The sequence below is a fragment of the Coloeus monedula genome (genome assembly GCF_965178545.1).
Source record: "Coloeus monedula genome assembly, chromosome: 4".
Lineage (NCBI taxonomy): Eukaryota > Metazoa > Chordata > Aves > Passeriformes > Corvidae > Coloeus > Coloeus monedula.
This window is the reverse complement of record NC_138784.1, coordinates 70720973-70744942: the sequence shown is the minus strand read 5'-3', so window position 1 is coordinate 70744942 and position 23970 is coordinate 70720973. Positions and strand designations below refer to the sequence as shown.

The following is a 23970-nucleotide window of genomic DNA, read 5'->3' as shown; positions in this document are numbered from 1 at the left end:
GAGCTGAGGCAGAGCAGCAGTTAGGCAAGCTTTGCAATTACAAGTGGGAGGCCCAAATATGAAAATGAACTTTGAGCTTCCAGAATCAGGGAGATTCGAGTATATTATGAACAGAACATTTTCAGTCTCCCAGGGAAAAGAAATCTGAGCCAGGCCAGCCATTCTGAATTACCCAAGCAAGCATTATCCTCCTAGTTAGTGCTCACAACCGAGGAGCAGAAGACCTGGAGTTCTCATCAAGCCCTGCCATTGTCTCTATGATACTGCTTAATTTTGATGTTCGTGTACCCCTTTAGGACCAAGAGACTGAATTAACTAACACGAGGGTACCCTGAGATCTTGAACTGGAAGGAGCTGTAAAATTACAAAATATTAATGTTGAAACTGTCCTAGGCCAAGTTCAAGGAGATGAGTGTTCCATAGCACACATGAACTCACACCCAGGTCTGCCAGTGGGTTTAAGCAGTTTGGGGGTTGATTCTGTAACCAGGCTTGCTGTTTTCACTTCCCTTTTGCAGACTGGCCTAAATAGCACTTCCTAATAGAGTGGGAGGTATGTAGAAATTACACTGAAAAGTGTCACAGTAATAAATATCTTCAGTCTCTAAGGTAGGTAGATAAATAACAGAATGGAAACTGCATTGCACCAAAACTGGCCAACTGCATCCCAGCTAGTAAAGAAATATTATGACGGTAAAGAGGAAGGCAAAAGGAAACAGGAGAGGAAAGGGGATATGAAATGTGATCAAAGAACTAATTGAAAGCGAGGTAAATGTGTCGAATAAATAGCAATCATAAAATTCTAACAAAATGCCTTCTGACATTTGTTCTAACCTAGAGCTGACTTTCTCTCCCGCCTCTGTTCTGTGTCTTGCAGGTTTTGTTAGCTATGACAATCCAGTCTCTGCACAAGCTGCTATCCAGGCTATGAACGGCTTTCAGATTGGCATGAAACGCTTGAAGGTTCAGCTGAAACGCTCCAAAAATGACAGCAAACCTTACTGATCTTAACCCCAGATGCTTACTGCTCTTATTTTAGCTTTCTTAGGGTAAGTCCCATGAGCAAACCTGTCCTCTGCAGGGGGGTTAAGAAAGAACATAGAGCCAACCTTCACCAAGAGACAGTTATTTTTACAGTTACCACTTCCATCTCCCCACTTGTCCTTATTACACTTGGCTCCCATTTCCTTGCCAAGTAATTACTGAGTTGTGTTACTGTATTTTGTTTTGCAGCATAATTTATCTCCTTTTTGAAACAAAAACAAACGTCTTGAAATTCCAAACAGCACACACACACACAAAAAAATGTGCAATTTAACTCTGTGAACCCTGGTGCCATTAGCACACAATAAAAGTTGTTTTCAATGGATGGATCGTATTTTACCAGGGTGGCACCAGCAGTTTATAGGTTAAACAAAATGGCCTCATGCCAGTTGAAGCACTTATTTTGCAACAAAAATTGAAACAAGTCTTTCCACTACATCAACTTGTTTTTTGAGAAGATCTGATTTTTTTTCGGTTCAAATCAATGTATTGTTATATATTAGTCTGATTTTACACTGGTCGTCTTTATATTTCATTTTTTTTTTAAGTTCTTGTTTTTTTGGAAAGGATTAATGTAAAAAAGATTTAGAGATCTGTTTCTAAAGCTACAGGGTTTAAAATAAAAAAAAATAAAATAAAATGAGTGACAATACTTGATGTTTCTTGAGAGATAAATTTAATAATAATAAAAAAAAAGAAAGCCACAGGCCTGTAAATTTTATTTGTAAAAAGCATTTCTATTTTTATACAAAATTTTTACTGCCTCAGAAATAATGGAATTTATTTATTGCCTATTGTTAACTTATTGGATACCTAAAGAGCAGCTCTCTATGCTAGCTAGATCCTTTGAAGTAGTCTCTAGAGTAATTGTGCCAAGAATGGGCGCTTTTTCACTGTTGAACCCTCCACCCTTTACAGTTCATGCTTTTATCCTCTTGTTTGTATTTGTCTGGTTATTTTGTTCGTAGTTTCCATTACCTAGTTTAAAGTTCAGTTGTCTGACCCTGTTTCCCCCCCTCTCCCTGTACCTTTCTGTTACATTTGTAGAAACTGGTTCTTTCCTCTCTTTTCTTCCCAAAGAGGAATCCATTCTCTCTGACTCCTTTCAGATGGATTCTTTTGGGTTTCCATTGTGTTCTTGTTGACAAGTATTGTAAGTTAATGCAAATTATGTGAACGGCTCATAGGCTCTACTGATAAAAGATTTGCATTAGTTTTCTCCTGCACCCATAAAAGTGATTTTGTTTGTGCTGCATAGATTCTGTGTAACTTTTTTTCCTCTTCCTTGTTTTTTCCCTAGACATCTCCATGCCCGTTAGCCCATCGTTTGCCTAGCATGTCCCTGTGGCGTCTCAAAAAAAAAAAAGTTTCATCGTCCCGTCATTGTTTCTGATGTCTTTCTGACCTCACATCATATTTGGTTCTCCTACTGACCTAGTTTGACCTTTGAAATTTGCATGTGACCTCATCTAGCTATGAATTCTGGGAAGTCAATGTGAAAAAACATTGCTGCATTCATGCAAGACTGAAATTTATTATTAGATAAATTAATGATAGGATTTAAAAACAACCTGTGGCAAAATGTTTTTTCTTTCTTTCCTTTTTTGTTTTTTTTTGTTTTGGTTTTTGGTTTTCTTCTTTCCTTGGAGTTTTTGTTTTGTTTGGGTTTTTTTGTTTGTTTGTTTTGGGTTTTTTTTTCTTGGTTGGTTTTTTTTCATTTCGTAAAAAAAAAATAAAAAAAAAAAACAGACTTGAAAGTATTATACAGGGATTGGCATTCTGCCTGGTCACTGGTGACAATAGCAATATGTGTCCAGAGGCACAGAATGTTGGTTTCTAACAGACTACTTCCAAAACAGTTTGAGAAATAAAACTGTCTGATTTTAAGTCTCTAGAGGTCTGTAATAGTTTTTACATTTTTCAGGCAGTGTAAAGTTTTTTGATAAGGCCATTTTAGGTGGCTCACTTTCTCATTAAAGTATATATATAGAACCACTTTTTGTAGATTAGTATAAGAAAATATTTACCCTGTTTTAGGGCAAATGCTACCTACTTGTGTCACCTTTTGCTGAACTGACTCACAGTTAGACAATCCATGGTTTAATGCACATGAAATTACCTATATTTTATACTGTTTCAATGTACAGAAGAAAGGTTACTGTAAAATGTGTTACGTTGGTGCTTCTGTGAATTAAGTTGTGGTTTCATCATGAGTCTTATGGTCTTAAGTGTTCTATGTTTATAAAAAGACAAGTTTAAAATTGGTTTACTTGAACAACAAGAACAAAAAGAAGATTCAAAAAAAAAAACACAAAAAAAAGTTGTTTGCTTAAAAAAAAAATTTCATGTGAAAATGAAAAAATATTCCAGAATAAGTTTGTGTTGGCTTGTGACGCATTGATGTCATTTTTTTATTGTGAACAATTTAGGTGTGTTTGTGTTCAGCAAAATGTGATCGGTTTTTCTTTTAAAGAAAAAAAAATCAGTGAAACTATAGTGCCAAATTCCAAAGGTACTTTCTTCCTAGAGCTTCAGTGTGTTTCTTGTGTGAAGTAATTTGATAACATGGGTATTTTATTATGTGTTTTGTATAAATCCCTAATATTTAAAGAAAAAAAGAGGTTAAAAAGTTTGTTAACTTGCTATCCTGTGGTCTTGTTGCCTGAAATTGTTATTGTTTGTTATTTCTCTTTGATGTTTTTTGTAAAACATTGTATAAGTGCCCATGTTTCACTTTTTTAACCACTCTGCACACATCAATGCTGTGAAAGCAAACCTCACTATGTATTTTCTTCATATTGTATGGAAACCTCTAAGGTGAGAAAGTTTTGAACTTTTAACCCTTTCCACCCAGAGCTGTCTTGAGTGTTAATACCTTTTATACATTCACCATTTTGCTGTTTATTTTTATATATATATCTATATCTATAAATATATATATACTTAGTTTTTTGTGGTTTATTTAATACATGGTTGAAATCAGAACAATGCACAGGGCAGATCTGAAGGACAAAAATATTTTACTGCTGTCTAAATTTCTTCTGTATCTATAACTAAAATTATTTAAAACCGTAATTAACTTGTGGTTTTCCTTTTTAGATTTTGGGGATTTTGTCTTTTCTTAAAGAGCTTTTAATATGCTGCTGGAATATGCTATTCAGTATTAATAAAAGAAAAAGAAAACAATTCTTTAATTATCTATTGTGTGAGCCACTCCCAGCCAGGAGCGGTCAATCCACCATTTGAAAATCTTGAGGAGAAAAAAAATAAAAAAGATTAATAATATTTTTGTAATTTAAATAAATGAACTTTTGCTTAAATCAGATGCACTAGATCTTCCTGGGTGAAAATTCAGTGTGCACTGCAGTTAAACTACTTTTTATGGATAAAGTTTACATACACTGTAATGTTTGGTGTTATTTGCCATTATTTGTCACGGCAATATATTGGCTTACTCCTGCAGACACTCGTACAGAGAGGAGTAACTTTACTCGTACCAGTGGTCCATGGGAATATCTGTGTGACTGATGTGGGTGTTTGCTGGAGGAAGCTCTTTGTAAGGAACCAGAAAAGAAATGCTGGTAGCCCTTTTCACTGCCTTGTAAGTCTGATTAGGTTGCGTTTCTACCGCACAAACAGTGACCAACAACCCAATTCGGTTCTTTGCCACCGGTTTAGAGAATTCATTGCCAATCCAATGTGTGTGAGCAGCAGTAACTGCTACAGGTCATAAAGTGCCATACCTTCTTCCACTTCCTAGTTCTATCTGGTTATATCTGAAGCCACCTAAAATTAAAAATTAAGCCCTATATAAGCAACATCAGCTGGTGCACTCTTGTCTCTCATCCCCAACTTAAATGCTTCTTTATGTAGAGCCCTGGGATGGAAAGGACTAGCCTCTAGTGATGCAAAAAAAGTTTCCTTCTTATAGCACATGCACTTATAAATAAATGATCTATACTTTTCTCATGTTTTTACTACTGCTGGGGCCTTCCTACACCCTTTGAGGGCTATTTTGTACTACTTGCAGCAATTGTGCGTATTCAAAGTATCATCTCACGTACGTTATATTATATATATGTACATATATATATATAATATGAGATCATCATTTGGATTGTTTAGAGACTGTTTCACTAATTTTTCTCATTGTACCCACCGTCTAAATTTCCAAAGCTTTTGTAGATGCCCTGGTGTGTCCTCTGGGTTTTCCAGTCCAGTTAGAGCAGTGATGCCTCTGGTCCTTGGGCAGTGTAACTCGGCACCAGGCTGCCCTGAATTACTCCACGGGACATTGGCTTAGCAGTGGGAGAGGAGCAATGTTTCTGTACTTCCAGTCAACTGAGATGAGTCATTGCTTAGAAAAAGTGTCCATCTCTGGGAAAATAAATAAATAAATAAATAAATAAATAAATAAATAAAATTCAAATACAAAACCAAAAACCCAAACATATGCCTCCTGGGAGGCAAATTATCTACCAGTTCTCTTTCAAAATAATGAAAGGAAAAAGCTGCAAGGGTGCAAGGGCCTAATAAGAGAGGAAGTAAAACAAGGGAAATTGCTTTACAAAATTCTAATCAAAAGACTAGACTAGTTGTTTTTTCAAACAAATTAGCTAATTGCAATGAAATGGCAGTCCTCAAAGGAGTAACAAGTTCATCTTTCTTTCACCATAGGGGTTACAGTTCCTTGGCTTGTGCTACTCTGAAATCATTTTACTGTTTCTGTTTTTATTATCTTAAGTGCTAATTAACAAAAGGAAAAAAATATCCTGTAGTTTCATTACCTTTTTGGATAATGTCATACAAAAAAAAAAAAAAAACAAACCTATGTATTTGTGTTTTTTTCGTGCTGTGGGAATTGTTGTTTGTAGATTAATAATACTATCATTTTGTTTAGAATTACAAACTAGTTTTTAACTATTGTCTGAGAAAAGCCAAAGTTAATGCAATCTAGTGGAAACTGTAAGACCATTTGAGTATTGTTTCTGTTTTATTGATGCATTTGGATTTTGTTGTTTGATGGAATTTGAGCCAAAAAAAAAAAAAGAACAAAAAAAAGCAAAAAAAAAAAAGCAGGCTTTCCTATTTCTACAACTTGATTGTACTTATGCATTTTGTACCAGTGGAACTTTTTATACTGGAGATTAAAAAACAAATGGAAATTTTTGTGGCTTACTCTCGTGGGCCCCCTCGATCATGACTGATTTTCAAGTTTGATTTCTGGATGGTAGAAAGAGAGTTGGTTTTGTTTCGAGAATTCAAAACTTTGGCTTGATTTCTTTTTTTCCCTTTGCTTATATCTAGTGTTTAGAATTTTGTCTTAACAAAAGCGGTAAGTTTCACTTTTTATTCTGTATCGTGCAGTTACACAATAAGGTAATTAGAATTAGGAGTACTCGGTCACTTTGCGTGGATAAATGTATTAGTTAAAACGTTAGGGGTTTGCTTTTTTGCTGTTTAGATCAGAGTTTTTTCTGATTCTTCTGTCCTCATTGTGAACATAACCGTGTAGTTGAAACAGTCAGACTTATTTTTGTAACGTATGTTATTGTGTGATGCAGTTTTTTGCTTCTGTCTCCAATATTAAACCATTTTCCTAATACTTGTCTCTCTACTTTGTGTGTTGTATTGTTGGTGGTCATTCTGTGTTGGTAATACATCTGCACACCTCACTGTTTCACGTGCCTGTTTTTTTTTTTCTCTATTTGTTGGTTGTGTACAAAAGATACAGTCGATTCCACCTAAGTGAATAGCTGATTGGGGGGCAAAAGAGGATTTGTACATTTTAGACATGTTCTGGTTTCTTTGATTTTTTTTTTTTCCTCTCTTCCTCCCCCTAGTCATGCCTTATCACTTGGATAATCTCTTGGAGCAGGAATCATTTTAAATGAGTTTCCTGCAAAGTCCTATTGAAGGTAGTTTTTGTTAGCCTTCAAACTGCAAAACCTTCTGCACACAAACACACAGAAGCCACCGGAAAAGATTTTTTTTTTTTTTGCTGTGACATTTCAGTCAGTCTGGAAAGTGTGGATTATGGAGATCATTTCTTCCTAGTTGTTAAAAAAAAAATAATACTCTGCCACTACTTCACAGAAGCATATGAAACATTCAAGAAGAGGAGGATATAGCCTTGGGATTTCTTCCAAACTGCACAGTAATCTGATGGCATATGGCGTTACTCAAACTCTCCCTAGAAACTAATCACGTCTTAACTAGGGCTGGGAGAGCCTGCAAAATCCTACCAGGTGATCAAGCTTGTTATGTGCAGTTATACATATAATTCTTTTAAAAATATAACAAAATCCAAGTGAGCACAGGAAAACTTTCTACTAAAGCCAGTGGAAGTAAAAAAAAAAAAAAAAAAAAAAAAGATAAAAATAAAAAGAAGGAGAAATAAATGATGGAAAAAGATCCCCCATTGTTCCAATGGGTGATATTTTTGCTGTGGGCTTACAAAGCAGATCATTCTCAGCATTGGCTGATAGTATTACACAAATCTCAAAAGGGACTAAAGAAATACCATAGCACTTTTTTCTCATTATTTTTTACAGTTGGCTCTTCACTTTTTTATTCTTTCATTTCCTATAATTTTTTCCTCCTCACAAGAATCTCTCTGCTCTCCCCCAACCGGTGTCTACCACGATGAAATAAAAGCTGCAAAAGAAAAATCTATGTTGTTCTGGTTTACAGAAAGTCTCTTCTCTCCTCTGATCGCAGATACTAAGCCTACAATCTGGAGAGGGGGAAAAAAAAAAACAAAACAAAACCAAGCAAACCAAACCTAAGGAGGAGAGAGAAGCACTGGCGAGTGCTCTCTGGAATTCAAGCCATACGCCCCCATCCCTTTCCTTTGTCCCACTTTCTGTAATGCTCAGGAATCAAAGACCACTTAAAAGTGCTCTTATGAGACCCAAACGACACTCCTCCCTCTTGTCTCCTCTCCCCTGGTCTTTCTGGCGCTCTGGCTTTGGCTCACACACACACACACACACAGCCCCATCAATACCGTCCGACAAGGTCCTGGCGCACTGGGTGTATCCGTGTGGTGTCAGCAGCAATGTTGGTTCCTGCGTTTGGAAGAGTTTTGAAATTTTCTGGTGGCTTGTGAGTTGGCCTGGTTGTTACTGCTCAATCTATTTTTCTAAATTTTTTTTTTTTCTTTTTTTCACTTTTCTGTTTCCATGAGAAGCAAACAAGTGATGAGTCTGGAGCCCCCAGCAAGCTCCAGTGCCGTCCCACAGGGTCTGTTGTCAGGGGTCCAAACAGCTCTAGGTTTAATCTAAAACCATGGGAGCCTGTAGCAGAAAGCCGAGGCAGGAAAGCAGAACCCGATGGTCAGACTATATCTTGGGTCTTTGACACCTCTAGATTTTCTCATCTCGATTTGGATAATTTTGACACCAGTGGATTCAATTAAGTAAGTCTTGACTTGCATGATGGATGAATCAGAATTGCTCTTTGGGTTTTTTTAGCTTGCTGTGGGTATTTTCTTTTTTACTTTTCTCTTTTTTTTCCTCCAAACTTGGTCTTAGGAAAGAAACTAGAGCTTTGTGAAGGGTCTTTTCTTCCAAAAATACAGCTGAAAAAAAAAAGACTTATACTGCAGTTAGGTTTCTTTTAAATACTCAGGGCTGAAAGATACAGGGTTTTCTTTCTTTCTTTCTTTTTTAATTTCAGCAGTGGGGGAAAAATGAGTTCCTTAAAGCAATGCAGCTGAACAGTTTGTCCTGCTTAAACACATGCTTTTAATTTCAATTATGTAAGGCACCTTGCAGTGTTAGCAAAATGTCTCTTTGTTAGCTATATGTGTATCGCCATGGGAAATTACCAAACTGTCACAAGACTTGCTGATTAAAGAATAGCCTGCCAGAGTGTGTGTGCCTTTGCCCAGTGTGACTCTTAGGTATTAGGCTAAGGAAAACATTTTAACAAAATGTAGTGTGAATCATTCCTGATAAGTGAATAAAGCATTGTGACCAAGCAATCAGATTATTCACTTATCAGGAATCGACTGTACTGATAGTTTGCCTGATCGTTTTTGTTCCTCATCTCTGTTGTAGTTTCACTACTTTGCTGTGTTCTGTTTTTTCTCTCATGCTCTTAGCAAAATCACTGGGAATATCCCTTCGTGTGATCATGAAACGTGCTACTGAGTAACAAATAAAAAAAATTAAATATAAAAATGATATCTTAACAAAATCTATGCACTTGCTATCAGGAACACAATACTGGATGTGTCTTATATATATTGAACTATAATAGTATTCGATTTCTTAAATAAAGCTTAAGAAAGGATTCTGTTGTCTGTAAAATTTTATGAGCATTAAATGGAAAAAAGAAATGTTTCTAGGGTTGGGCACTTTTTGTTATATGAAATCTTCCTGGGTGCATGGTCTTTAACCATGCCCAGGCAAATGTTAACTAATTCGCTTGATATTTAATTAATAATGGAGACTTTGAAAATTAGGCTTTCTGAAATCTGTGGGGAGAAAAAGTCTTGCCATTCAGTGACTTGCAACAAAAGATTCTAAAATGCAGAAATTTTTATCTCTTTCTGTATTGCATAAACAGATGAGCTTCATTTTGCACTAAAATCAAAAAATAGCTATGTGAATCAGAAAATGCCATAAAACAATACAATACTGTACTTTTTGGTATATGACTTTTTTTCCTCCTGATTCTAGATAGGTTTAGAGTAAAAAATTAAAACCCATATGCTCAAAATGCCACAGATTCCACACTGGAGGTCAAAGCATCTTTTTGGGGAAGATGTGTGGCTTACTGTACATTTCCTGTATCTGAGCCTTCTCTTTAAAAAATCGTTTTCACATCAAAACCCATGAACTAAATGGGAATCGAATAGGTAAAACTGTTGAGTATGCTGAAAAAAATTATTCCTTCAATGGCTGTACATTTGCCACAAAATTGTAGATTTTAAACAATCTGATTTTTATGGAAATGCCCATAATTCTTGTATTTATCAAACTTTCAATAATGTCAGCCTTTGGCAGAAAGATCCAGGAGAATGAGGGGAGGGGAGGGAGAGGGGTTGCTTTCTTTTTTTCTTTTGAACTGCATTACTGCCTCACTTTTCATATGCCATTATATTATCTGAAAAAAAAAATTAAATTGTGGAAATCTATCTGCTGCTTGTATCGTTCTATTCATGCATATTTAGTAAATGTTACTGAGCTCAACATCTAGTGGCCGGGTGCGTCAGCCTTGTAAGCCAAAAGTACTGTTCCACCAGAGAGGTCACAGGGAAGATTGGCCTTGGTGGGCAGCAGGATGGTCTTGTCCATCCCACATCAGCACCGAGCTCAGGTGAGAACCCTGCCCTGGTTTTCGAGGGCTGCTGATGTAACACAAATATTAAGTAACCACAGTGATTAGCTCATATTTGTATTCCCTCTGATTTTCCTCATTAGCAGACTTCCTTTTTTTTTCCATTAAAGGGAACTGGAAAGTTGCAGTCATTTTCTGAATCATTTGCCCCTGTTGATAACCTAATTGTTTTACATGAATGCTAATATTTCCCTCTCACACATTTATATCTATCAGCTAAATCAGCAGTAAAGTAAACTCTTCTGGGATACATTCCTATATCAATTAGCAAGGATTTATGCTCCAAAGCACCATTAGCATTAATGGGAGTGTGCTCTTTAGCATAAACAATTGGCAATAGGTCTGGTGGACTTTATTTCATAAACAAAGGAGCATTTGAATCTTAGAGATTTGTTTCCTCAAGACGGCACTTCAGGGAGTGATGTCCCAGCCTCCCCGGCTGCTCTGGGGACATCTCACTCACAGGACATGCATAAATTCCTGAGTTGCCAGCAAAAGGAGACAGTGTCAGTTTGAAAAGTGGGCTGACTTCTGGCACAAAGTTTTTCTGGCATTTTCCCTTCTGAAAACCTGCCTGAGAACACATCAGGCAAAATTTTCAGCATTATCTCCTGTCCCTCCAACCAACAGCTTGAGAAATTTCACTCAGCGTTGCATAGTGTCTCAGGTTGGAGGCCACAGAGGGGACAGAGGGAGGGAATTTGGAAAGAGGCAGGAGGAAGAGCAGAGATGAAGCCCTGTAGGAAAGAAACTGGTGGGTCTGTCATCTCCTTCAACTATCAGCCTCACAGCTCCATGGCTTACAGTAGAGAGATAGAAGGGACCAGTAAATCACCAATCTCACCTTCCACATGTAGGCCAAAGTTCCTCCCTCACCCCATGTTTGATCAACAAATACACAACCAAAATATTTCAATTTTAAACTGAAGGCGCTGGGACCTGGGGCAGAAGTCCACCACTTCCCAGAGGTGCACAATCTGCTGAATCCCTGCACGTGCTTCTGCAGATGTTTTCTCTGTAGGTTTTTATTGAATGGGGGCTCCAGCAGATCAGTGCTGCATTTATTCCTATGGGGTCCCTCGTGGAGCGCTCAGGCGGCGCTGCCAGCACCCACGCGTGCACACGATCTCACCTTCACAGGTGGTCACGAACAGCCGCTCACACCCACAGTCTGTGCACGAACCGGAGACACAGAGGTGAGAGGGGTTCTCTGCCTGCACTGCCGAGGCGCTTAATGGAACCAACACACCCGAAGGGAGCAGGGACAAAGAACCAAGAACAGAACCCACTCGTGGTTTTATCCTGAGAGCTCCCAAAGGCGGGCAGAGCATCCAAAACCAATGGTCTGAGGGCTCGGGGGCAGGGCAAGGTTGAGAGACATAACAGGGGCCAATGGGAAAAGGGATGGGAGGGGGGAGAGGGCCAGTGACCAGCAGAATCTAGACAAAGGGAGAACTTTCTAGCCCAGTGTTGTAGGGAGAGATCACTCTTAGGGTAACTTGGGGGGTGTAAAGCGGACTTAACCACCGCAGCAGGTTTTGACTCTGCTCAGTTCTGCTACATTAAAGAGCCCTTCTGCATCTGCCATTATGAGGCACTCATAAGCAGGTCTCAAGTTGCTTTTCATCCCTCGTTCATAAAATAAACATATCATGCTCTGGAAGCATCTACACACAATTGTGGTTTTTCACTCCCTGAATAATTCGTGTGCTCTATTTCTGCAACTTTTTCTTTTTTTTTCCCACAGTCTTTATAAATTTGGGTTGGTTACCAGAGCCAGATAACATTATTTCAACATCAAGAGGTGCAACATGCAAAAATTAAAAATTCCATCCCTACTCCACTCCTCTGAATGACACAGTCAGGGATTGCATCAGTCCCTGCAAAAATAACATGCAAAAGCCACAAAACACCATATTGGCAGAATTATTTGGGGCTGCTCCTTTAGGATGCTGAAATCCCTCTGGGATGCATTGCACTCCAGGTTCCTGTGTGTGTGGCCTGCTTGCCTGTTCTTCCACTCAAAAGCTCCCTTACAATCACACTGAGAGCACTTCTGTGCAACTTCTAGTCCTCTCCAACATTTTCCAATGCCATCAGCAGTTTTGATATTTAGTTCCAAGTCATTAGTGAAAATACTCAATAGCATTCAGACCCCCTCCAAAAAAAACCACTCTCCTACAGTGAGTCTCCTTTGACAGCTTCTTTGTTGACATGTCAACCCATTCTCAATCCATTTTATGTGCCTTGTATTGATAGGGTAGAATGCTAATTTTTTAATCAGAATGTGTTGTGCTGTCAAATATACAAAAGTCAGAATATATTCCATCTTTGCAATTACTTTTATCAGCCAAAACCTACAATCACATCAAATAATGAAATCCAGTTTGACAACCCTTTCTCCCTTAAAAAACATGTTGATTGGCATTAATTGTTTACCTCATTTTTAATGTCTTTACACCCCTATGAATATGTCCATTATTTTGCCAGAGTAATGTCAAACTAGCCAACCATGGGCTGGGCCATGCTTCTTGTCTTTTATCAGTGCATGAGAATGTCACATTTCCCAGCCCATCTGGGATTCTGCTGGTGTGCTTAAATATTCCTGAAGGTCCATGTCAGTGGATCAGAGCTCTCTGTCCTCTTCTCAGCCCCAGCTTTATAAAATGGTAGCTAAGTAGACTGTTACAGAGTTGAGTTACCAGAAACCCTTTTATCCTTCTCTTGGCATGTAGGTATGTGAAAAAGGAGAATTTTAGATATTACCTCTCTTTCTGCAGCATGACTAGAAGCTTTCCCATCTCCAAAAGCCTAAGTTCAATGATAAAATAAACATACCTAAAGAAATTTTTGCAGTTGTCCTGTCCTTCTCACTCAGGTAGAGCTGCCTATTTAGCGTGGAACCACAAGGCAGTGCATGTTTGTTTACATGTGATATATTATTTAAAGGTCAATAGGAAGCATGCGTGAAGGTAAAATACCCTTTCATTACCATCCTCCTCTGAATAGATACAGCTGCTTTCATTGTTGCACATGTGAGTTCAAGCCTTGTGGCTTTGAAGGAGACAGCAGAGAAGAGTCAGTGGCACCTGAGGAGTGGGGGATACCTGGGGCCTATTAGAGAAGACAGGTCATTTGGAAATCAGAATAAACCTTAATCAAACAGACCTGATGCTGCAGCAGCAATAACAGAGGAAGGTGCTGTGCTGATCTGTGCCACAGCACAGGTGCTGTTTCAGCCCATGGTGATGCCACATAGGTGTCTTTGACACAGGCCACAGAGCTGTTGAGATACCAATGCATCTGCTCAGGAACCTCAACCTCAGCCCAGGAGACAAGAGCTGCTGCTTTACCCTGTAGCCATCTCCACTACTCAGGGTAACAAAATGCATCCTGCAGAGAATTATTCCCACCTGAAGTAGTGTGCTAAAGACCAGGCAGTGAGGGAGCTGTCTGGAGGTGTTGCTGACATTCCAGTGGCTATAAGAGGACGAGGAGCAAAATGGAGTTTTCTCAGTAGAGATTTCAAGTATTGCCCCCAGTGCCCAAGGATACCCTGCTGACTGCTTAGCTGCAGCCACTGCAAAGAAGGGCGGTGGTGGATTGATGGCTGGACTCGATGATCTTAAGGGTCTTTTCAAACCTAAACAATTCTGTGATTCCAAGGGCTTGCAGACATGATGCAGGATGAATAGGGCATTTGTGATCTCCAGCTCTCCTAGGCCATTTCAAGGGCTCTAAATAGTACAGGCATAGGAGTCTGGTGCATCCAGATACTCAGCTAAGGATCCCTAAGCTTAGAGGGATGAGTCTGTGAGCTGAATCCCACTTTAAGGCCTGTATTCACTTTCCTAAACTTGGGCCATGTTGGATACTCCAGGGGAACTCAAATGGCATTGATTCCTGCATTTATTAAAGAAAAATTGAGCTCTAGGGGTCTAATTTGTAGACAGCTGAAGGTGAAATTCAGTGAATCCTATTGTTAACAAATGAACCCCAGGTGATGTCCCATAGGCCCTAAGTGGGAATTGTACCACACCAATAAAAACACCAGCTGCACTGGAACTGCTTTTTAGGGGATAGATGTATGCAGAATATCCCTCTGACAGGAAAGCCAGACCCCTGAGGACTTGTTCTTACGTGATCCATAGAGCACCTCTGGCATTAGTTTCATCCTATTCAGCTTTTGGCCTTGAGGATCCCTAGGAAGTGATCGCTTACATTTCTTTTGGATGTGGCAAAAGTATCACGTAATTAGTGATACTTGGGTCTCTGATCCTGGTGTAACCGTGCCACACACTTTAGCATCCCATACCCCCAGACCATGGATCCTTCTGTTCAAAAGAATAACAAAATAAAAAGCAGGAAACTTCACAGACTCACTGGGCAAGCTGTTGCACTATTTGACTGTCCTCATGGTGAACATGTCTTACCTGATATCCAGCCTGAACCTCTCTTGTTGCAACTCATGCCACTTGCCTCTCACCCCTGCCAGATGCCACTGCAAAAAGTCCTGCTAAAACTTCTTGAGAAGTTCCCCAAAGATACCAGGGTAGTGTGCTGCTCTTAGGTGCCCCCAAGCTGTCTCTGCTCCAGGCTGAACCAGCCCAGCTCCCTCAGCCTCTGCTGGCAGGTGACAGCTTGGGCCTGCCCAGCCATGCTGGTGGCCCTCCCTTGAACTCCCTCCAGTTTGTCCATTATTTGTATGCACTGGAGGCACCAGAAATTAGATGCAGTATCTAGATGTGGTATAGCACATGACTTAGTAGGTAGGTTTTTTGTGGGGTGGGAGGGTGATCATCACTTCCCTCACTGTCCTGGTTCTGCTGCTCTCCATGCAGCCCAGGATGTTGGCTTGGTTTGCTGCCAGGGCTCACTGCTGGCTTGTGGTGACCTCCCACCAGGACACACACTGACCCCTCGTCCCTTCCAGCAGAGCTCCTCCCCAGCCTGCCCATTCACAGCCCCAGCCTGCCCCATTCACAGCCTTTACCACTGCAAGCCTCTCTTCATTCCTGGGTGCAGGTCTCTGCATTTGTTCTTGAATTTCACACGTTTCCTGCTGGCCCTCTCCTCCGGCCTGCTGAGCTTGCTCTGAGTGACAGCCCCATTCTTGGTCATCCCTCATCAATTTTGGGTCCTCTGCAAAATTCCTAGGATGGGACATGGAGTGGTGTGAAATGTGAATGTTGCACTTACCCTTGGTGCAATTCTCTTTCTACATGTGGGTGAATCTAAGGCCAGTCGAGGCTGAGGAGAGCACATTATGGTAGCTCACCCACTCCACTCTCCCTTCACTTTAAAATGAAAATAAAATAAACAACAAACTCCACAAGGTGCTAATAAAGGAAACTGGTTGTTCTCTAGCAGGCACATGTAACTAGTCACACAGGCCATTCTGAGTACCTGGGCATCAGAACTGTGATATCTCCTCACCACCCTGCTGTGAAACACTCTCAGGCAATGCTTCACTGCTCCAAAGACCTACCAGTGCTTGTGTATGTCCACAATAATGACAAAGCTGTTGCTGCAGCTCTGCCAGGATGGCCAAGATCCTTGTGCTTTCAAGTAACAGGAATCCACACAACCATCCATTTCCTTGTCAGCCACTGTCAGTCTGCTGCAGGCAGCTAAAAACATTCTTCCTTTCCACAGGCATGAGCACAACATGTGGCACAAGGTTTTGGGCCTCCTGCTCTCCTGTCCTGAACCTGGCTTTTCTTGTAGTTCACCTTTCTCCCACACACTCTCAGCAAACCTCGGGTTTCCAGCAAACTTGTGGGTGGGGAAAGGGGGAATAACAGCACCACCCAGTCAGGGACTGAGATCCTGCTGGCTAGAAAGGTGCAAAGACCTTGACCAGTGTACGTGCAAGGAGACAGAGAGGTCATGGAGGACTCTTTCTCCTCCAGTTCCCACATCCCAGGTTCCTGTCCCAAACAGTGGCCATACAAGCCTAGAAAATTAGGTGGCATAGGCAGATCTGCTGATAGTTAATTTTTTTCTTTTTTTTTTTTTTTTTTTGCAAACACCATCTTCCCAGCCAGTGGATCCCATGGTCATCTTCATGGGCCTTACACAGTAAATACTATCACAAATTCCCATGTGAGATGTCCCACTTCTCTATCCCATTCCAAGCACCTTCTTTATGACTGGGAATGCTTGCTTACTAGACAGCTTTCCTTTATGCCAAAATATACTTTCCAATAAAAAGAAAACCCTAGCACAGTCCCATCCCAGCCCATGTGTCTCCCTTTTATTGCTCCTGCTTCCAGTTACAGCTGCAGCCAAATTCTGAACATCAGCAGTGGGGCTGGGGGGTGGGCTGGGCAGTGTAAGTGCTACCACAACTACTGAAATTGTACCCGTGATTGTGCCACAGCCTGACTGTTTATATCTTCAACATCTCAGCAAAATGGCTTGTCACTGGGTCAGAATGTAATTTCTTTGCCATGAATCATCTCCTGCACCTCCTGCAGGAACAGATGCCAGCCATAAATTCGCTCTTGGTGGAACAGAGCTCCTGGATGAGAGGTCATGTTCCCAGGTGTGAATAAATAAAAAGTTCACAACTCATAGAAACATCATCAACCAGCTGGATCGTGGCTTTGCATGGAGAGCAAACAGGATTAGCAGGAGGGTTCAGAGTGCCCCCTTCTCCTCCAGACTCATTTTCTTCAGCTCCTTTAGCCTTACTGTGTTCTGTTAACAGTTGGCCATCTCCCTGTTTGCTGACTGCTCTTCACGTCCTTGTCAAAGTACAGACATGTTCCTACCTACAGTCCCAGGGCTGTGGAGTTCAGCCTGGGGTAATTGGTGCCAAAATGCCTACTGCAACATAAGAGCCTTAGCATGGCCAGCCCTCTGGTTCAGTTAACTGAAGTTCTTGGTTGTTTGAGCATCCCTGTACACTGGGAATGTTGGAGAGGTATCACCACATGTAGGGCAGACCTCAGCCTGACCGATTATGCACTGGAAGAAACTGCTCATTCTCTGCTGAAGGAGGATGAGGAAGGGATCCTGGTGCAGAGACATGGCTTTAGCATCCTGACTGGGATGGACACAGTGCTCTGGGCCATGCCTTCTGCAGATAAGGGGCCCTTGTGCCCTAGGAACACACTCCAGCGCTTGCCTAGAAATTTGTGATCTTCAGCTTTCAAGGTATAAGGAAATAAATAAATAAATAAATCAAAACACAACCCTTCAATCTGGATTTTGGGCAGCAAAATCTGCTTGTGTCCTTGGGAAAGCAAGTTTGTGAGGAGCATTACCATCAGTGCTGGAAGTTCTCCTGAATTCTGCTTCAGCATAAATGTAGGACTGCATTAACCTGGGCAGTTTTCACTGCTGAAGGCTTTTCAGGCACCCAGATGGCTGAAGGGTTTATGTTCGTGGTGCACTCACCACTGTTTCACATTCAGTTGCCCAGCCATGCCTGGGGAACTGCCTGTGCACTGCTGCTGTTTCAAACTGACAGGCATCAAAGGGTACCTTCTTCTGAGCACAGCACTTCAAGACCCCAGGAGGAACTGTGTTATGCCTTTCCAAATTAATATGCAAAAGTAAGCAGCATGAATCAGCCATGGGGCACTGCAGCTCGCCTGTATCCCTTTTACCAGCAGCTTGGATTTTATGCTTGGAGCATTGTTCTTTCTCCATTCCTTTCCTCTCAACTTGTCCTCTCTCATCTAGTTCCCATTCCTTTTCTTCCTACGAGTAATTCCTGGTCTCTGCTCTGTATTCAACAAGTGTTTGAAATGAATGAAGGAGGTGATTAATTATTTAGGATTGTACAAGGGAATATAACTAGGTGCAGTGGGAAGGAATTAAGCAAGTGAGACATAAAGGCTGAAGATCAGGAAAATATTTCCTTAAAGTGAAATGTAATAGAGGGCAAGCCTGCCTCTGAGGCAGCACAGGAAGTTTCTCCTCCCATGGGATTTAAGATTGCAAAGAGCAGAAAATGGTCTTTAAGAGGAATCCCTCTGGGACAAGGTTAGCCAACCCAAAAGACTACATTTGCCTATCCCTTCTAGGCACAATGGTTGGACACAGTGTGTGCAAAAGCACTGAAACGAGAACACAAAGAGATTTATTCATGCTGCAAACTTAAAATGCAGTGGGCAACTTCCTTTGGCACAAACAACTCCTTTTATAACCTGTTTGAAGATATTTTTTTATATCTCCTTATTACTCGAGTAATTAATTTTCAACAACGAATGTGAGAGGACACTGCATTAACACAGCAGGTAAATTTGGGACAGAAAAGAAAGAGCACTAGCCCTTAAAATGAGAATTATTTGTGAAGACTACATCTAAGTTTCTAATGGCACTCTGAGCAAAATCAAGGTTTTCTGCTTTCATTTGCTGGGCTGTCTCCTTTCATTACAGAGTGTCCTGGCACAAACTGATCTGCCACACTCCTGAATCCTTTTATCTCTCATTAACTCTCCTTTTTTTTTTCTCATTGATCACTTCCTTCTCATGCAAAGACTTGATATGTTTAACCTTCATAATCTTCCTACTATGCAGTTGTGGGTCTGTAATTACAGGCTGTTTGAGGGTTCAGCTAGCAATAAATCAAGTTGTGCTAATTGAACAAAAATTTGTACAAAAACCTTCTCACCGAAGTGGTCGTTTTGCCCTTTTCTTGGAAAATTTTACAACTCAGGAATAGCATGCAAAACTTATTGTTTATGTGTGTCAGGATTATTTTCATAGAATCATAGAATCATTAAGGTGGGAAAAGACCTCCAAGGTCACGTCCAACCTTCAACTGAATACCACCTTGCCCACTAAAACATATTGTGAAGGGCACAACTACCCAGTTTTTTAACACTTCCAGGGATGGTGACTCCATCACTTCCCTGGAAAACCCGTTCCAATATTGAGGTGAGGACTTCCTGGTATCCCCAGGCACAGATTGTGTCTTTAAAACTCCAGTGCTCCAAAGAGCTGACAGCAACTTCAGATTCCCACAACCACAGGCCAAGGAAGCAAGGAAGACAATTTTACATCAATTTTACAGTACAGAATCCTGATGCTTCAGAGCTGGAAAAGCCCCAAAGAGACCAGGGGGATGCAGAAGTGACACAGGGAGAAGGTTTCTCACCACTTCTCCTTTGTCTCAGAGGGTAATGGCTGCATATTGATGCCAGACAATATTGTGTATGTTCTTTAGTTTGGCACAACACCTCCTGCCTTGCTCTTTGTCTCCTGGATAAATCAGTTGACTCCTCTTCCAGATCCTCAGCTGGAATTTCTCAGTGTACCAGCAAGCCAAACAAAGCTTCTGTGCATCCCAGTAGTTTCAGAATCCTTCCCTCTCATTTAATTTGTTCTATTAGTAGTTAATGGCCACCAAGTCTGGTCTCTGTTTTTCCCTGTGTGTTATGAAAGTCTTATTTGGAAATTATTTCAGGAGGCATCCTGTAGAAGCAGAAGGCTTTGCCACACTGACCCTCAAAATTTTATTTATACTTCTGCTGATCCTTCACTTCCAGGCTAAATGTTGCAGCAAAGTGACAGGATCTAGTAGGGGATAACCAAGCCAAAGTTCTTCCTGCACACTGCCATTTTTAGAGAAGCAGTTTGAGACTGCCAGAACACATCACCCAGGTCAACTTCACAAGCTGCCATCACTAACAAGCTCCTCTTTGGCCATTGCACTGTGCAGCACAAGCTGTTCAATACAGAGGGGCTTGTGGCCAACCTGGGCTTGAACAAACAGCTGTAATCTTCAGCAGCTGCTTATATACCTCAGTGTCCCACGGATGTCTGAATGCCATTTTCCTTCACAGAATATCAAGAAATAACTGGGAGAAATTCTGTATCCCTGAAAAACTTCTTATTGGTGGCTGGTGAGTAAATTTCTGGAGAAATTTTTATGTGCCCAGAATTAAAGAGAAGCTTTGGCAGGATCTTGGAATGCAGATATTTTGTCCATGTAACATTTCGGTGAGCAAAGTTGTGCCAGGGGAAAGAAGAAGGTGAAGATTAACAGTAAAAAGCAGTGGGTTTCAATTGAATTTTTTAAAAAAACAGAAAAAGTAGATTCTGTGAAAATATTTAATGTCTTTTTACAGTGAAAAACTTAAACTGAGTCTTCCCTTATTTTTTTTTTTTTTGCATTTCTCAATAAGCATATGATATTTTTTTAATGTTTTTCTCCATAGGGTGTTAGTGTTATTAAGTGATGGTGGTTCCTGAGCCTCTATTTGCAAGACCCCACCATGAATGCTTTGCAGCAAAGATGTGCCAAGGTTTGCATTTGACTCTGTAGTGCTCAAAGACTTCAAGGTCTCATTATCACTATGGCAACTATTAATCATTCATTTGTTGTAACATAATAAATACATGCCCTCAACTAGAAGGCATGTTACAAATCACTGGAGTACCCTCAGAGCTGCTCTAGGTCACCCAAAGGAAGGCACAAGTACAGCTCTGAGTATGTCAAAATGTTGCATCAAACCTTGTGGTTTGGGTCATCAGAAGAACAAAGTAATCAAGTAGTCAGTGTGGGCTTACTGTGATTTCTCAAAACAATAAATGCTCATGATGTGGATTGCTCTAAAATGTGGAAGCTCACAGGTTTGATAGTCACACGTGTCTGCCATGCCCTGAGAGATGGCAAGGTCACCCAGCACACCACCTCCGAGGAGCTGGATCTGTCACACAAGAACAAAATTTGAGGTCTTGGAGACAATATAGGCACATCTACAAGGATCTCCATTCTCCAAAGCAAGGCCGATAAGATTTTTCTTGGGCACAGAGCGACAGTGACAGGGCTACACCCTGTCACATTGGAGGTACCGTGGAGGCACCTCTGCTGTGCAACACAGCATGAGCACGTTCCCTGTGTGGTCACGAACCAAGAGCCAGCACAAGGCATCCTCTGCTCTCCTGTCTCCTTTCCTAGCCCCAACTGGCTCTTCCTAGTCACCAGTACCAATACCAAGAAAAGCTTGAGGACAACATTTGTAAAAACATTTGAGCAGCCACATTAATGAAAATTAAAAAGTACCTCTCTTGGCCACTCTACTACACAAGTGCCCACAGCAAAGCCCATCCATTTCCCTTCCCCTTGCCAAGAGCAGCTGATGCAGACTGCTCCATATCCCAACTGCCTGAGCACAGAAGCCAGTGTGAGCATTGGTCAGCAACTTGATTCAGGTTTCCTATGGGATGACTCATAGCCCTCAAACATTAGTGGGGCAAGGGCCCCCCATTCCTATTTCAGACTGTTCCTATTCTCTCTTTACAACATGATGCTGAGGGTGAGGTCAGAGCCCCAGACCAAGGGATAAGAAGATGCCTGAGGGTGCAAAGCCTGGTAGGAACATGTGGGAGAGCTGGTCCAATACTATTTCCAGAACCTACAGTGAGTCACCATTGCCCAAAAGCCAAGTGACTCTGCTGAGTTACCCTGGCAGCAGCCCCTGCAGCCAACGAGTATGGTCATAGTGCCTGTCACCGTAGCAGACCAAGAAGTGTCACTGGCAGCTGGAAACTCCCAGCTGCCGGGAGAAACCTTAGCCCTCATCCTGACAGTTCACAGTAAAGAGTAAAAGCCCCCAGACGGTATCACTTAGTCTTTGGATTCTTTTGAAACCATTAATGACTTTTTTTCCTGGATCAGCATGAACTTTATAAAGTGAGAACAGGCCTAAGGCCATCATTTATACAGGTCACTGGCACTGACAGCTGGCAGCAGCTTCAAAAGGCTCTGCAGTATCAGTAGCCCAGAGTATCTCCTTTGCGACATAAGCGGGTCAGGGGAATTGATTATTCACTTTTATTTGGTGCTTGTGAGATCATATCTGGAGCCCTGGGGACAATTGTGGGCCACCAAGAGAGTGATCAGCTGGTTGGAGTGAGTCCAGTTTGGTTATTGTCCGAGACGCTGAGGGAGCCAGAGCACATGATGTGCGTGGTGATACTGGGACAGAGAGTTTGTTCATCCTGGAGGAGAGACAGCTTCAGGGGAAGCAGGGGAGGGTGGGATCTTACAGCTTCGTTCAACAGCCTAAAGTAGATAGAGACAGATGTTTCTCAGGAGCCTACAACAAAAGGACAGAAAGCTACATGGACAGGACAGGCATGAGAATTTGCAGGAAGGACAGTTCCAATTAGATACAAGGAAGGAAAAGTTCACTATGAAAGGAGTTAAGCTCTGGAACAGGAGTCATGAGAGGAGGTGAGATCCCTGTCCTTGGAGACTTTCAAAATTCAAGTACGCATGGCCCTGAAGCAAGCTGAGCTAACAGGGAAGCTGGCCCAGCCTTGAGCAGCAAGTTGAACTAGGACCTCACAAGGTCCTTTCCAGTCAGAATTGCACTGTGGTGCTGTGATCTTTTATTTAGGTGATTCCTGCCTCGCTAATCCCCAGCAGCACATCACTGCAAAAAGCAGCACATCAGTGCAGAATACATGCTACTTAATCCACCACTCTTTGATCTTTAGGACTGAAGTCAGTGAGGGGATCACTAGATGAATCCAGCTCTGGAGAGATCTTGTCTCCAGAGATTTATGACAGCTAACTACATTCCTCTCTCATTCTACATGTCATTTTATTTTCTTTTATCCTGCCCCCCCCCCAAATCCCTGTGCCCAGTGTAGGAATTCTCCTCTGTGTCGTACAGAATCTGAAATAAAGGATTCAAAGGTGTGTTAGGGCCACCAGGAAAGGCTTTAGAATTAGCTGGTTGCTGTACATCTTATATTCAGATTAATCAGGGAAATAATCACATACAATGTTCATAAATAGATGGATCCTGTGTTCCTAACAGAGGCTAAACTTGCAGAAAAAAAAAAAAGTCAAAGGGTGGTTTTCATCTGAGAACAGCAGGCTTAGCAGGTGGAGAAGGAAAATCTTCTCATGGTATTTCTATTCAAGTCCAGCCTTAGCATAAGGTGATCACGTTATGTATTTAAAAATTAAAAACTTCCATTTTTCTGAAGGAAGCTTTATCACAAGGATTATCTACAAAGGCTACACAGAAAGGTGTCACAGCAAGGAATAATGTGCCAAACTGGATAGGAGCAGCAGTAAAGGAGCTCCGTGATGCCCAGCACAGCCGAGATCTGGAGATAACAGCCTCTTTATTCCATAAATGTTTTTCCATAATGCTCATAGCTGAACTACCAGAGCACTTTCAAGTCATGCACCAGGCAATATGACTAACATCTGTCATGTTTTTCCTTTCATTCTGTCCCCAGGGGCAGAAGCTTGTGCAGTCGTGAGGACGGGAAGTTAATTCATACATACATCGGTACTCACGCATGTGACCCACACACACACACAGCCTGACAAAATCTTCTTCCTTTAATTTGCTTTTTGTCAGTAAGGTGAAGAGCTAGAAGACATACTTTCCACTAGAAGATGTACTTTCCACAACCATCACGGTGGAGATTTGCCACACATTTAAAAGCAGAGATGCAATTCTTTGAAGTTCTGAAATCCCAAGGTAGCACACCCAAAATTGCATCCTACAAGTAAAAGATGAACATTATCTTAAAAAACATAATCATCCCTCCCCCAGAAGTTCCAGCCCAGAATAACCTTCTCTGTTCTCAAAA

At 41.2% G+C, this 23970-nt stretch overlaps 1 protein-coding gene across 7 annotated transcripts in view; it reads left to right on the top strand.

The window, feature by feature from the left end:
• The window catches only part of CELF2 (CUGBP Elav-like family member 2), a 378834-nt gene extending 368771 nt beyond the window's left edge, over positions 1–10063 (top strand). For all 7 annotated transcript variants that reach the window (XM_082279909.1, XM_082279906.1, XM_082279907.1 and 4 more), the window contains 2 exons: positions 878–1049; positions 2345–10063. In XM_082279909.1, the coding sequence (XP_082136035.1) occupies positions 878–1005 (128 nt within the window). In that variant the 3' untranslated portion in view covers positions 1006–1049; positions 2345–10063. The remainder of the gene's footprint in view (positions 1–877; positions 1050–2344) is intronic.
• The last annotated feature ends 13907 nt before the right edge of the window (positions 10064–23970 follow it).